Below are 15,415 nucleotides of genomic sequence, written 5' to 3'. Positions count from 1 at the left end.
CCAGGCATGCTGTTGCTGTTTTTGGTAATAAGGGTACTGCAGGTAAAACAGTAAGGGTGTGTTGTAAGGTGTTGCATTGTAGCCTATTAAATGTCCAAGATTTAATCCAAATATTTTAACAATACACTTTACTTTTAATGGATTAGATGCATTAAACTGGAACAAAAAAAAAAAGAGAAAGACAACCTAAATTGTGACATTTTTCTGAAGTGAAATCACTTTTCTAGGCCACCGGTGCCATAAAATCATGAATCATTGTGGGTCACCCTGTCATATTACATTTTTAGTATTTTGTCACTTAAAATTATTAATCACAATACAGTGAGTGCATGTCGGCCACAGTAGAGCACTTTACATACAAAGAGAGCACCTGCTAAAATGGGCATCCCTGCAGATCCTACAAAATATCTCATGGAGACAAAGTGACCCCAAAGCCAGGGAGGCCGGGATCTCCTGTGGTTCCCCGATAGGTACGGTGAAGACAATGAGATCTTTGATGATGCTGTTGTTTGCAGACTGTGTTTACTGGGATATACATTTAGGCTATTATTGATGAAATGTGGTCATGTTCTTATTTCATTTAAGTTAATTCATAGGATGTTTAAAACAGGGTGATGTGACAATTTGCCAATTCTTTACAGGCCTTGTTAGCTGGGTCTCAGTTTTTTTTAAATAACAGTTTATGAATTAAAGGACTGCACTGGTCAATGCATTTAACCATAAAAAAACAAAACAAACAAAAAAAAAAACATGAAATGCAATTGTTCTTCAAATAAGCTGAATTGTTTGGTGTTGTTTAACGATTACTCACTGCCCCGTTTTACCTGAACATGTCATTGGAGTGAGGTAACAGGGACACTTGATGTGTTTGACAGTTCAAAGTTTCTAAAGCACTTTACTTTTTGTTTTCTGAAACATAGCAGAGATCCATGAGTTCTTAAAGTAACAAGGTTGTAATCAGAATTTTAGGTGGTTTTCTTAGTAATCTTAAAAAAAAAAAAAAAAAAGTTTTAAATAACCTGACTTCACCTATTGATATGCATTCCCCACTCTGGCTAAAAGGGGAGAATGCTAGACACTAATGCTATTTATGTTCCATGATGATGACGATTGGGCGAGAATGGGCTACACCAATTTCCTTTTATCTTTAGAGAATATATCAACACTTCAGTTAAATGTAAAAAAGTTTTATTAGTTATTTTTATACCTACAATTGTGTGGTTTGCTGAAATGCACAACCAAACCAAAAAAATTAAAACTACTGTCACATTTACAAAATTGACATCATAGCCTCACGAATAGCTTGTGCACCAGGCACTACTTCCCCCTGATACACATCTGTAGCAGGCTGTTGTGGACCTTCATAGGAATTTATGTTCCAGTTCGGTAAGAAAGTGTCCTTCTTGAGCTCACACACATTGTGAAGGATACAACAGACTGCCACAATGTCTGGAATAAATTCAACGTTGATGACATTGCACTTCAGCAGACACCTCCATCGGCCCTTTAATCTATCAAAGGCATTTTCCACAACCATTCGTGCAGAGCTTAAGCGGTAGTTGAAGTTATGCTGCTCAGGAGTGAGGCAATGGTGATTAGTGAAGCCATTCATCAGCCACTTGGTCAAAGGATAAGCAGGATCTCCTATCAAATGCACAGGAACTTCCACCCCGTTAACCATCGTGGACATCTGTGGACACAGCAGTGCAAGAAAGCAGAAGTCAGTCTCTGTCTGTTAAGTAATTGGGCAACTTTGAGAATAGCCAGTACATACACCGATCAGGCATAACATTATGACCACTGGCAAGTGAAGTGAATAACACTGACTATCTGTTACAGTGGCACCTGTCAATGTGTGGGGTGTATTAGGCAGTAAGTGAACATTCAGTCCTCGAGGTTGATGTGTTGGAAGCAGGAAAAATGGGCAAGTGTAAGGATCTGAGTGACTTTGCCAAGGGCCAAACTGTGATGGTGAGATGACTGGGTCAGAGCATCTCCCACACTGCAGGTCTTGGTGGGTGTTCCTGGTCTGCAGTGGTTAGTACCTACCAACAGTGTCTAAAGAAGGACAAATGGTGAACTGGCGACAGGGTCATGGACGTCCACGGCTCACTGATGATGAGGTTGCCCTACTGTAGTTTAAACATTGAACTTCCATTTGTTTTTCAAAAGATTAAAATTTGAATCTTTAAAATGGTTGAAAATGAGGAATACTGTACACTGGTCTCTGAAGAGAAAGAGTCAAGGGCTGTAGCGGTGATATCACACCTAGAGTGGTGAGGCTGTTGAATTGGTCTAAAAAAAAAAAAAAAAAAAATTCCCTCTGACTCATCCTCACAACCACAGTTTTCACTCTTATTACATATGTTTTTCACAGAATTGTAGACACATCTGTGCTCTTCCTGACAGTAGAACTGTGGAAGCAAATTCATTCACAGAAGATGCACAGTGAGCTGCAGAGAGACATGTCAACCAACTGCCACATTGACTCCTATGTAAACAGTATTAGGCAGGTGGTCATAATGTTATGCCTGATTGGTGTATAAGTTCAAGGATAAAATATTATGCCATACCTCACGAGGAAACAAATACCCAGCTTGATCTTCTGCCCTTTTATACAGCGGGGAATCGGCCAGCACTCTTGCATCATGCGTACTACCAGGGCATCCTACATATATGTCTGTGAAGCTACGACAATTGGAACAGCAAAACATACTGTGATTCATAGAGCTCAATACTATAAAGCTAGGACTATTATGAACTACTATACATTTTTATTGAATAAATGACTATTCGTGATTAATTTTCACAAGTTATAAGATCTTACCAGGACTTGTGATCCACAACAGCCTGCATCACAATGGAATGCCACCCTTTTCGGTTGAAATAAGCAGCGTGGTCTTTCTTCGGAGCAATTACAGGAACGTGAGTCCCACCGATGGCACCAGCACACATTGGATAACCTCGTCCGGCAAACCCTTGGAGAGCTTGCTCCAGACGCTCGCCTTCTGGCAAGCGGACAAAACGTTCGAGGAGGGTGGATTTCAACGCTGCTGTTACTTGGCGCACCAACACGCACACGGTGGAGAGCCCGACACCAAACAGGCCACTGATGGTTCGGTACTCACTGGGTGTAGCATACCACCATAAAGTAACAGCCAGTCTCCGCCGAGGTTCGATGGGTTTTCGCCAGCGAGTTGTTTTTTGTTTCAATGTGTCTTTCACAAGTTGTAGCACGTATTCAAAAGTACTGCGCGACATGCTAAAGTGTTCTTTCCACTGCTTATCGTCGAAGTTGTTCAGAACACTTGACCAAAACACCTGTCCGTGTGGCCGCTCCAGCTTCCACGCTTTTCTTTGGCTTTGCCGCAAAGCACAGGTTGTCATTATAGCCTTTAGCTTCATGTAGCGTCTCCATCGTCGGCGAGTAGCCGCATTATATTCAGCCCTACTGTTTTCCAGTTCTTCATTAACTCGTCTCCTAAAGTTCCTCACGCGTCTCTGTAAGTTGTTCAACTCGCTGAAAACCAGAACCGTCTTGGAAAACGTCTTACAAAACAGCTTGAGGATAAAGTTTTCACCCGCACGCAGCTCATCCTCACTCTCGAACGCCATTTTGCTATGGAAAACTTCGCACCTCGTACATTATTCGCAACTTTCAGCGTTATTTTGTAATTGTCTCGCGTGATGTTGGATATCACGTAAACGCTGTCGTTGTACCTGGCCATAGAGCTGTTAACTGGCAGTCCTGCTATGTTTGAATAAAGTATTGACTTCGTCAGAGAATTCTTATTTTCTGATATAAATGGAAACTACCAATAGCCACAGCAGGTTAGCCTATGTATACACTGTATGAGGTTGGGTCAGACTGCCAGGTATTTACTCTTCACTTTGGTGATAGTAGGAGTTAAAAGCAGCTTCAGTATATGTTATCAGTACTGCAGGTTAGAGCGAGACAACATTGTCGTCCGTCATGAGCCCAGTAGATAAATACTAACTCATTCACAGAAAAAAAAAAACATTGAGTAACCACAGTGTTGTATTCATTGTGGTAAAACGAATCATTTTTCGATTATGCTGTTCACCATGACCAAATGGTATAAACTAGCAGTGTGTAGTACTGTTACTTTAAATTTGCCAACTTCAAATATTTCAGCAATGGAGTGAGACTAAATGTAATTTACATTTAAGATTCTCAAAAATCAAACAACATATTTAAATTCAGCATGGTTACTACAAAGATAAAGAGTGCATTATAGATTACCCTTTTTCACAACATGTTACAATGCTTCCTTTTTCAATCTGCTTTTCCTACTTGGCAGGCAGGCAATAATTTACACCCCCTCCCGTATGTAGGGAACTACAGCTGTAACTAGGACTGCTTATTTTGTTACCATAAAAATATAATGACAACCAACTGTACTGATAGTCAAAATCTGTTATGTAGACACAAAAGGCCCTTGTTACAATTTTGCACAGCAGTTGCACAGAAGACGGGATTTGATTAAAATGTGTTTAAAATGCTGCATTAACTGAAATAAACAGAAGATAACTGCATTATAAAATAAGTTAGTCTGTTAAATGATCTTCAAAAAACATAGGACAGGACACATGAAAATGCCTTGTGACAAAGATGCTATAATAAATGCACGCACTTTATTTATTTAAGGCCACATGATACATGATTTTTCACATTTTCAATTTATCTGAAGTAAGAGAGCCAGTGTTTCAAAATTATACATGAAAAGATATTGCAAGTTAAAAAGAACTACAATATTTACAGGTTATTATTGACAACATATATATGGCTAATGCCTTCCATCTTGACTGCTTGGGACACATCTGGTTTAATGCATGACCGAAGTCCCCAAAATGTGGTTCACCACTGTTACTACACAAACCAAATACTAAAGAGATATCATGGGAGCTAAAGTGAGACTACTGCACAGATTAGGAAATAGGAATAAAACTAGCTTTCATAAAAATGGACCTGTGTTAACACTTACATTTCATAAAGTTACTGAAACATACTGAGCTTACTCCAGATACACATAGAGTGTAAGAGTTAATATACTGGATTTGCGTCATTTGATCTTTTATTTTCATAAGAGATTAGGAATAATGTCAACAAAAACATACTTTGAACAAAAGTCACGAATGCTTGTGACATTTATAGATGAAATCTTATAAAATATAATATCAAAACTGATTAGTACCATGATTTTCATTCATAAGTTCATATATCATATCATTTAATCATTCCTTTTACATTCCTTTTACAAAAAACAGCCTGTATAGTACGAAATCCATCCACTGAGTTGTGTGCTAATGTACAGAAGAGAGCAGCATAAAGTATTTGACTGGTCCTTTGGATTTGCACACAGGCACTTTTGGCAAGGCTTTCAGTGACCTACAGTATATGACTTGCGTTTGCACTAATAAACGTAGAAGGAGAGTCCGTCGAAAGCAAGACTGTGAGAATCCTGCTGTATTAGAGGTGAGAGGCTTCAGTGTGAGACTAACTGAGGTCAAACAACAGTGTGTACTGGCTTCTGTAGCTACAGGGGGGCCTATTCATAATCAAAATCTGGTTCTAGTTCCTTTTCTATGTCAATCCAGGAGCGTTTCTTGGCACTGGGGAAATCCTTTCCTAAAGCACCTCGCGTTAATGGCCGCAATGTGTTAGGGTCTCCAAGCACGGCGGCTGCAGCAGGGCTTGCTCTAGGTTTAGCTTCAGGACTTTTACAACTGCCAGAAAGTCTGAGAGGACTGTCGTCATTGGATTTAGATGAACTACTTCCTGCTTGTGTGAGTGGAAGAGTGCACAGCTGAGCTGGCTTCTTCTTTGGAGGCCTTCCTCTGCGTCGCTTGACTGTTACAGGGTTATCTGCTACTTCACTAACCATTTCTGTGGTTCCTTCAGCTGGTGTCTTAGTCACTTCCAAAGGGAGTTGTTCACTTTGTCTCTCTTCAGCCAGAAGAGATGTTTCACTCTCAGTGACACTTTGTCGTTCTTCTACCACTGTATGTGTATTTTTACTAAGAATGGGAACAGGGTGCTTTCGAGGCCTGCCCCTGCGACGGCGGACTACAGGAGGGTTAGGATCGGGATTTGCCTCGACAGGTGTAGGAATCTGATGTACAGACTTAAAACTCAAGCAGGCAGATGATTGTGTTTTATTCAAACCCACTTCTGTGCCTTCATTCTGGCTGTTCTCCGCTGTTTGCAGAGTTTCCAGAGCCTCATAGATTGATCTGTTAAGACTGGCAATCTCCGCCAGGGGGTTTGTTGGACCAGAACACTTTGGATCAGAATTTGAAGATGCCATTTTTTTCTCCTCCAAAATATGGCTGCTTTCAGAGCATGAAGTTTGGCTAGACTCAGAAAAACTCTCCTCTTGGTTCTTGGACAATTCCACATCAGATGTCTGCTTATTAGTTGAAGAGTTCACCTTACCCCCTTCTCCTTTAGGTTTCATGAACATTAGTGTGTAGAAACCTTGACCAGCTGTGATAAGACAAAAACAACTTTTATTATAACAACACAATTAAATAATTTGACTCAGGATACAAAACAGGTTGCCTTAACAGATACAGCAACTTACCAGGTTTCAGAGATGAGGGAAGTATGATTCTGCCAGTCTTAGAACGAATCAGTGGAAGAGTAAAGGGATGTGCAGGCTGAGCAGTGGGGTTTTGGGAATTGGGTTTTGCAGCTGTAGGTGAGGTTCCATCTGGGGCTACAGTAATCTGAAGTGTGACTGGAACTGAGTGGGCCTGAGACTGGGCATTGGGCATGGTAACCAGGGCCGGTACTCTGACTGCTTCCTGCTTGTCCTCAGACTTTGACTCATGTTGACTAGCTTGGACAGAGGTCGCAGGTTCACCTGGCTGATTCTCCACTTGTGATGGAGCAGCAGTGACCTCAACCTGGGCTGGAAAGGACACTGCTTGAGGCAGAGAATGTGGTGTTGTCATTGGTGTGTGCACACTGGACTGGGCTAAAGCCTTGTGTAGGTGAAACTGAAGCATGGGCATCATCTGCTGAACTTCTGAACTGTTCTGGGCTGCAGTTGTGTGTGGGTTAGCCTGAAATGCAGCCACGTTGATGTTAGGCTGTGATAGGTGCGGGGTCTGGAGCTTGGACTCAGGAGTAATGGCTTGCAGAAGAGCAGCTCTAGACTGGAGAAGATGGGAAAAGAAAGGCTTCCATTTCATTGCCTTCTCTCTCATTTTCTGCCTCTCACAGATGTCTGTCAGCTTGGATTTAATCAGGTCCTCTGATTTCCCTAAAAAGACGACATTTCACATGGCACAAGTTTCAATGAAGGCTGCCTGCCACATGTGGACATTCATCACTTTGCATGATTCATGATTTAAGACACCATCCAATCGAGTGCCTACTGATCTAGTGCATGTTGTTATAACAGCGAGAGGATTTACAGGCATGCCTTTGTGCTGTTTTAACCCATTTTCAACAGCATATTTCCTTTTCAACTAGTCAACACAGAGGGAAGCTAAGTACAAAATCCAAAAACATACAGCAACAGAAACTGTACATACCAGACAAAAGAGAAAGCTGTTTCACATAGACAGAATGCATCTGCATCAGCCTCTTTTTCTGCTCCTCCAGACGTCTGGATCTCTCAACCTGGTTTCGGATTTCCTTCAGAGCCTGCAAACACAAACAAGCATAAAACAGTGAAGATGGTGACACGGAGCTGTGACTGGATGATCAAACTTTTTCTTAATAAGTAGCAGTTTGTGGCCTGCTGTAATTGAAAACAGTGAAACTGGCTCATATGACGAGGAGCTGACCAATGAGAGGAGGTGGAGCCTGGGGGCCTTGGGGTCAGTCTGAAGGACAATCTGGAGTTTGTCAAAGAGGGTTCGCAGTTCAGAGCGTCTTTGCCTTTCTAGCACCATGTGGTTCGTTCGCCTCGTTTTCCCCATTGCTCCATGTTCATCATCCATTTGATCCTGATGTGGAGAGAGAGTAGAGATGAGCAACACGTGTAACACTCCCACTACCCTTTAAAACACACTGCATAACATAAAACCAATGAGACTTTCCATATTTATTAGGAAAAAAAATGATTAAATATGAGGTCTACATTGGCCATGTTAAAAGTTAATACTTTAAAAATATTCACAGTTTTTGTGTGGTTGCTACATTTGTTAAATGGCTATACCTGGCCAGGCTCCCTTGCTGAGTCAAAATCATCACTGGAATCTCTGAAGGTGAGAACACAATGCATCAGAGCATAACTCAAACTTAAAATACCTCTTATATAATAGCACACAATTTGTACTGTCTATGTCACAAGCACACATTCACACATGTATTACCGTGACTCCTGTAATGCCCTGATAACAGCTTCCTTCATTTCGGCGATGGCCAGGCCTTGTCTTGCTTCTTCAACAGTCTCAATGTCCAGTGGCTCATCCTGAAGGAAACATTCAGAATGCAGTTTTTAAAGCTGTAATATAATGGCTACACTGGCTAACACTCTACTGAACCATTTTATATTTAAAACCATACTTCATTTACAGAAATGTTCAACTGAAAAAAAAAAACCTTTTTCCTTACATCGTCATCGCCCTCTCCAAAGTAGTCTGAGGAGTTGGAGCTGAAGTCTTCAAAGCCGATATCCAAGTTTGATTCCACCTCCCTGCTGCTGGCTTCATTACTCTCATCTGATGGCATCTTCTCATCACATGTCAGCTCAAAGGAGGTTCCAGGCTGCACTGATCTGCCGCTTGAGGGGCCTTTCACTTCATTAAACATGTCCAAACCAGCCCAATTTGCATCTGAATCAGCTGATAAGTGGCCAGAATTCAACACAGCATCTTTTTGTGGCAGGGCTTTATTCATCCCAGCCATGTCTCTGGTGTTTACAGCTTCTGATTGTTGTGCAGCTCCATGACCTCCAAGCTTTGGGAGTTGAATGATGGTGAAGCCCCCAGGCAGGGTTACACCCGGTAGGGTCTGGCCTGTGGTGTTCTGGCTGGCTGGAGGGCAGATCCTGAATGAATAGGTCCCACTCTGTCCCAGGAAGCTGGGGGTTTTCAGTGACGGGGAGACGGTGAGAGAGACAGGCGAGGATATGGAGCTGTTCTGGCAGGGGTTGACCAAGCTGCCTTGGCTCGAGTCTACTGACCGGACAGGGATAATGATGGAGTTTTGTGGATGCTGCAGAAAAGTGAGGGACCCTTTTCTACAAGAGTCGAGCTGGGATAACTGAACTGTAACAAAGTAATGCAGGGCAGAGGAGTGAGACATAAATTATTAAAAGAATGCCAATGCTTTCTTTGGATGATTTCAATATTCTGCAGTATCTGCAAGAGTGTGTGTTCTCTAGTTGATTACTTTGCCCTCAGTCGAGAGTCCATCAGTTTAAATCGAATTGCTTGTGCTGTGGCCCAAGAGCAGAGACAGTCTTACCTGGTGGTTGTGTCGTCGTCTTCAGATCAGTGGTTTTATGTGCAGTGATAATCGGAGGGATTACTGTGCCTGCAGCTTTTATGTGCAGAGGACCGGGAATGTTGTTTTTTAGCGTAGGGTCTGGCTTCTGAGAGTTTTTCTGACAAATGCTGCCAGGAGTACGCAGTCGGTCTGTGACATATGCTGCAAGGCGGTTGGCAGGATGAAGAGATCCCATATTCCCAAGCAACAGTCTGGCCTGATTGTAGAATTTACCATTTACCTGTAATGGAAGCAAAACATAAATGATACTTACACATGTTCAAGTTTACATTTCCAAGTACATATTTTTTCCCAGACATTATTGTGCCTTCACTCATGTATGACTAGATGTAGCCCCCCCACCCCAGATAAAACAATATTACCTGTGGTATAACTACATTTCCTTGACCCTGACCTGTATCAGCCCATGTGCTTGGCAGCCCAAAGGTTTGGTCCTAGCTCTTAGTCTTCCAGCAGGCAAAACCCCACTCAGGAAGGGTATGACTCCGAGCCGCATCACTGACTCAGATTGGACGCCTTCCTCCTCTGCATCGCTGTTATGCTTTTCCTCATCGCTGTCATCAATGTCATCCTCATCATCATCGAGCTTTGCTGGTTTACTGATGTGTACCTAGAAGAAGGTGGAGCTGAGCATGAGCATTTAAAATTCAAGCAAACTGGGAAGAAAAGAAAAAATAATTCTGCCGCTTGGACAACTACAGAAACGTTTCTACTACTAGAGACAATATGGTGCTTTCTAGAGAACTGGAACCTTTTTTAACATCTCAACATATTTTACATACTGGAGTTAAATCACACAAACAGACAGATGCACTATTCTTCAGAGCTGTACCCTGTAGATGACCATGGAGCCACTGGGCTTCCGCATGAAGATCTTGGCGACCGGGCGGATGTGGTAAGGTCCTACATAGAAAGACTGAGACAACTTGTTCTGATTCATACGCCGACATAAAGTTTCCAGGACCATTTTGCGGTTCTTGCCCCACTCACACGCTGACTGGATCTGTACTTGCTTCCTGACTTTTGTTTCACTGGCTGCAGATTCCTGATTCTTTTCTGCTGGGGGACATGAGGAAATACGGTGATGTTGAGCAACAAATAACCTTAAAGTTTAGTGCCTCCAGTCAACACAAAGGAGAAAAGACTTTGCAGACTAGGAAAACACGAAAATACCCACAGTATAGCATAATTTCAGCAGTTGATAAAACCTTTACAGTACAAACAAAGACCGTATTATATATTAATTGCACCTTGTTCTTTTCTTTACCTGATTTTTTAGCAGTTACAGTTCTGTAGTACTGTTTCGGAAGGTTGTCAGTGGTTGTCTTTTGTGGTTTTGCTGTAGAAATATTCGAGATCTTTGGCTCCATGGTGACTGCAGGTGGAAGCTTGCTGTTGAACTCTCTAACACGTGCACATGTCATCATGCTCTCCAAGTATTTATACACTGGATCCTTGTCCTCTTCTCGTATCTGAAATATCAGGTTTAATTAACAAAACAGGTCTCATGTCTTATACTCTAGTACGTAATCTGCAATATTTTATAAGACTGATGCATGAATCAAGTCCTTTTAATACAAAGATGTTAAAAAAAGAAAGAAAAGCCTTACTTGAATTCAATAAGAGAAAGACTTTATTTTACCGGTTGCACTGGACGAGGTACACTGCTGCGTTTTAGGACCTTTGATGGGACTGAACACTGAGGAGGACTTTTGGGGGCAAAGATCGGCTCTGGATCCACATCGTGAATATTGCGGTTCCACAGTTTATTAACAAGAGAGCCTGGGTCAGACTGGACCACATGTTCCATATTAGTCATAGCTGGGGAGGGAAAAAGCATCTTGTTAACAATTCTGAGTTTTGGAGGGCTGTGATTAAACTGAGCAAGAAAAAGAAGCTAAACCAGGAAAAAAAAAAAAAAATCATCTGTATATAAAAGTTCTGTGACCAAAATATAAAAACATAAAAAAGATGCACTCCTGGTAAATTATGCAATTACTGAAATAATGTGATTCACCTGCTTTGCAAGGGGTTTAAAATGCAGTTAAAAAAAATTCAATTCACAAAGATCTATTCTGAAACCATCACAGTAGAGATATAGCAGTCAGATGAAGAAGAACAAAATGCATGAATGGTACCATAATAACTTGATCTTACAGTAAACATGTGGGATCTGCTGTTCATTTTCTCCTAGGGACATCTGCTTAGTGATTTTGCTTTTGAAGCAGGCACAGCTGAACATGCATTCGGGCCGCCGGCAGTGGAGAGGGTCTCTGCTCAGATGCTGAAGACTGGAACACACACAGCCCAGTATGCAGAACTCCTCACCACATTCAGGTCCTGTAGCTTCATACTCTGGATACTGGGCAACTTTTAAAACCTGATTAGGCAACATCTGTTTAAAAGCAAAGTAGAGGACAGTCAATACCTGTTATTCACTGATTTGCATGTTATATCATAAAAGCAATATTTACCTTTGAAGGTTTTTTTTATAAATATGAAAAGAATGACATCGGCACTGACACAGCCCACCAGTAATATCAAATGACATGACACGTCACACTCTGCCAGACAGAGTTCACTTCCTCTATACAGCATGTTGCATACCTCTTTTGTCAGGACTACAGACAAGGCCACTGACACCCTGTCTTCAGTCAGCTGTGTTCTGCTCAGACCCTGGTTCAGGGCACCCATCTCCATCTGCATCAGTCTGAACTGGAACTTGGTGAGGCCTGAAGGTCTATGTGACACTCCAGTTGGTCTCTGGCTCACCCCTGATAGGTTTGTAGAGAATCTGAAGAGACAGGAAGTAATAATAAGATTTGTGCTGCTCATTTTATTTTCCCAAAAAGTTAGACTGTATCATATACTGCCACAAAGCATACAGTATGTACAATACAACAACCCTGACATAACATTATGAAGCTCATAGTGATTCAGTTTTCAGAATCAGAAATGTATATATTTAATTATGTTTATTGTTGAGCACATAATTAAAGGTGGTGCTGGACTGCATTGCATTGCATTGCATTGAGAGGGGTTCCTAATATTCTGACCCCCTTGTGTATAAAAGAGGAGAAAAACAAAAACATCTCAAAAATAATCTCAAAGGCTAGGATTTCCCAGGATTACATCTTGAGCAAGTAAAACAAGTAAATACAGTCAGAAAAATCAAACTGTTTATGAATGAACACATCTGGTGAGGCTGCAGTCGGCCATTACAAGAACCAAGGACAAGTGGTAGCTAATGTAGCTAACTAATTGTGTAAAATAATGTACTGCAAGCAGCAATTTGAGACGATATTTCCCTTTTCTTGAACTACTTCTACAAAATCTCACTGCGATTACCAGGCAACACATATCATGCTAACATGTTCTATAATCAATCCATTCAATTAATTAAGACTTTTGTGGAAGAACTAAATAAATGAAACTGGAAAAACACTGAGAAACTGGTTTAAAACAAGCACGTCCTTACCTCGGTGTAACAGAACTAGTGTTTTCACCAGCCGCCAACACAGCTCCTGCCTGTGCATGTGAAGACGTAGACTGCTTTATGGACTGAGCTTCTGCTAGAACAGGGGAGGCCACAGGAAGAGGCAGTGATGACAGGGCAGAGTAGAGGAGGGGTTTGTGGGAAAGGGGACAAGGTCTGTTGACCCCCGCTGGGAATCTGGAAGCAGTGTTTCTGTGCTTCAGTGCGCTGTCCAGGGTCTTTACATAGCTGGAGCTTTTAGTAGGCAGTTGATAGGCCACTGAGCCCTCTGGGTTTGTTGAGAAGGCAGCAGCGCGCTCGCTGATCTGCTGAGCTTCGCTTTCTAAGTACTCATCCAACATGTTGCTGCAGAAGGCTGATAGGTTCTTTTGTAACCCTTTTGGAGAGGAAGAAAACAAAAGTCTTTAATGTTTCAATGAAAATTAATGAATCGGACAAGCATATTCAGCTGATTTCAGTTCAGTTCATCTTTTGAGAATTAGATTGACAATACTAATCCCACTGTGTGATAAAAGGGACACGGTAACTACAATGTGATGAGCCATACCATCACAGTTAGGAGATGTTTCTTTGCTTCTTATGAACTTGTTTCTCCATCCTTTTATTTTTGTCATGTCACTTGTCTTTCCTGTCCTGGAGATGAAGGGCAATCCCTCATCTGTAAAGGAAACACTGCATTAGTGTTCATAAGCCCCCTGGTCTGTCTGAAGGTCACTTCTAGCCCATAACTGAAACACATGCAGTCCATTTCAAAACCATCACTAGGCCGTATTCTTAAACTTAAAAACCCTTTTACGATCTAACTTTGTTTCCTGTATTTTGAGCTGACAAACTGCAGATGATGCTTTAACGAAGAAGGCAATTATTACTCTGCATATTGCAATTTACCCTCCTAAATACATTAGGTTACCTTGGAAATGCGCTGTCTAAACTTAGAAAGAGAGAGAGAGATTACTGTTTTTAGAGACAAAGTAACAAAAACCTATTATATAAATTTATAAAGAAATGATAAAGAAAAGTAAACAAATAACCTAAACCTTGATTTTCACATTCATTTGGTGTGAGAGCACAGCCAAATAAGGGCCCCAGCACCACAATATACCCTCAATTAAACATGAACAAACTGCCAAAGATCAGCACAACTTACCGCCAGGAGACAGGTCCATGGCCTTGTCTTGTGCAGGTCGGTTTGGAGGAGGCAGCGGCAGATGAACCCCCAGATACTGCAGGTCGACGGACTGAGTGTGGTCTAGGGAGCTCAACTTCAAGCCCACTTGACAATGGACAAAAGAAGCCACAGAGAGAACATATTCACATGACATTACTTGGCATAACCAATTCAACCACAGGGATGTTTATGCGTTTGTGTGAACTCACCCTCCTGCAGCACAGGATGGATGACCTGCCTGTGTTTGAGAACTCTGAGGTCCTGCAGCAGTATAGCCTCCAAGCGGGCTAACTTCTCCTCATTAGTCTCTGGGACCGCTTCCACTGAAACACCACAGAAATGTTTACAAAAGAATCAGGGTTGGAAATTAGCACCCACCACCGGCCAAATGTTGGAGGGTTTTTCTTTTGGAATGGAGGATGAATTTGTTCAACCTACTAGTCACAGTTGCAGGTAAATAAAATTAGCATTTACAAACAAATAATGCAACTGTAACAGAGTGATTTATAACCTTCAACAAAGCAGAATGAACTGCGAGTCTGCTTGTTTCACTCAGACACTTTATTGAGAAGACACACTGTTACTAGGCAACTTGAGTGTCCGAAGGAGGTAAAGCGGATCGTCTCCTAACCAGAAGATTAGCGGTTCGATTCCCGGCTTGTCCGGTCCACATGTCAAAGTGTCTTTGAGCAAGACACTGAACCCCCAGTTGTTCCCGGTGATGACACCGCTGTGTGAATGCACTTTGAGTGTGCATGCAATGCATGGAAAAGCGCTATACAAGTATAAGACCATTTACCATAACTCTAACTAGTGACCAGCATTTGAAAAGAATCACCCTATGTTTAAATCAAATAAGCTACCCTAGGCTAACATCGTGACAAACAGACAACTCATACAACAACAAAAGAACTGTGTAGCATTACATGGCAGGATAGGGAGAAAACCTCCCAGAGGCACCGGCCAAAATGATCCAGGTCAATAAACTCTTTTTGTTTTTTATGAGAAAAGCTGACAACAGAGAGTCTTGTGAGGAGACGAGACAATGTTCAGTTCAGTACGTTATCAACACTCTTTGGATGTTAGTAGGAGATCTAGTAGTTTCATTACTGGGACTAAAAGTTTAAAATTGGAAGCCATCAAGGACAAGGAATCATTCAAATGCCACATCCAGCTATGAATGATAGTACGAGGAAAATGAGCGCCAGAGGATACAGCTGCCATGAGGGAGCCCAGCGGGAGAGGATGAGCACAATGTTTAAAA

At 41.8% G+C, this 15,415-nt stretch overlaps 2 protein-coding genes across 8 annotated transcripts in view; both read right to left on the bottom strand.

The window, feature by feature from the left end:
- Window positions 1-1,189: 1,189 nt before the first annotated feature.
- LOC109962213 (putative nuclease HARBI1) lies at window positions 1,190-3,698 on the bottom strand. The gene is made up of 3 exons (XM_020603724.1): window positions 2,828-3,698; window positions 2,574-2,688; window positions 1,190-1,690 (listed from the first exon to the last, which is right to left on the bottom strand). Exons 1-3 carry the CDS (start codon window positions 3,613-3,615, stop codon window positions 1,271-1,273), a joined length of 1,323 nt encoding a protein of 440 aa, XP_020459380.1. The 5' UTR covers window positions 3,616-3,698; the 3' UTR covers window positions 1,190-1,270.
- A 1,222-nt stretch (window positions 3,699-4,920) lies between these two features.
- mgab (MAX dimerization protein MGA b) overlaps window positions 4,921-15,415 on the bottom strand; it is a 15,386-nt gene continuing 4,891 nt past the window's right edge. For 6 of the 7 annotated variants that reach the window (XM_020603706.1, XM_020603709.1, XM_020603707.1 and 3 more), the window contains exons 5-22: window positions 14,361-14,474; window positions 14,131-14,256; window positions 13,531-13,641; window positions 12,966-13,359; window positions 12,095-12,281; window positions 11,645-11,882; window positions 11,130-11,308; window positions 10,755-10,959; window positions 10,320-10,546; window positions 9,882-10,097; window positions 9,446-9,707; window positions 8,591-9,246; window positions 8,350-8,447; window positions 8,193-8,235; window positions 7,819-7,980; window positions 7,564-7,675; window positions 6,606-7,289; window positions 4,921-6,508 (exon numbers count right to left, since the gene is read on the bottom strand). In XM_020603706.1, the coding sequence (XP_020459362.1) occupies window positions 5,571-6,508; window positions 6,606-7,289; window positions 7,564-7,675; window positions 7,819-7,980; window positions 8,193-8,235; window positions 8,350-8,447; window positions 8,591-9,246; window positions 9,446-9,707; window positions 9,882-10,097; window positions 10,320-10,546; window positions 10,755-10,959; window positions 11,130-11,308; window positions 11,645-11,882; window positions 12,095-12,281; window positions 12,966-13,359; window positions 13,531-13,641; window positions 14,131-14,256; window positions 14,361-14,474 (4,952 nt within the window). In that variant the 3' untranslated portion in view covers window positions 4,921-5,570. The remainder of the gene's footprint in view (window positions 6,509-6,605; window positions 7,290-7,563; window positions 7,676-7,818; window positions 7,981-8,192; window positions 8,236-8,349; window positions 8,448-8,590; window positions 9,247-9,445; window positions 9,708-9,881; window positions 10,098-10,319; window positions 10,547-10,754; window positions 10,960-11,129; window positions 11,309-11,644; window positions 11,883-12,094; window positions 12,282-12,965; window positions 13,360-13,530; window positions 13,642-14,130; window positions 14,257-14,360; window positions 14,475-15,415) is intronic. The other variant, XM_020603712.1, reaches the window with a different exon arrangement.

The sequence above is a fragment of the Monopterus albus genome, unplaced genomic scaffold (assembly GCF_001952655.1).
Source record: "Monopterus albus unplaced genomic scaffold, M_albus_1.0 scaffold62.1, whole genome shotgun sequence".
NCBI classification, from domain to species: domain Eukaryota; kingdom Metazoa; phylum Chordata; class Actinopteri; order Synbranchiformes; family Synbranchidae; genus Monopterus; species Monopterus albus.
Note: the sequence above shows the minus strand (reverse complement) of the source record. Positions and strands in the feature narration are given on the sequence as shown.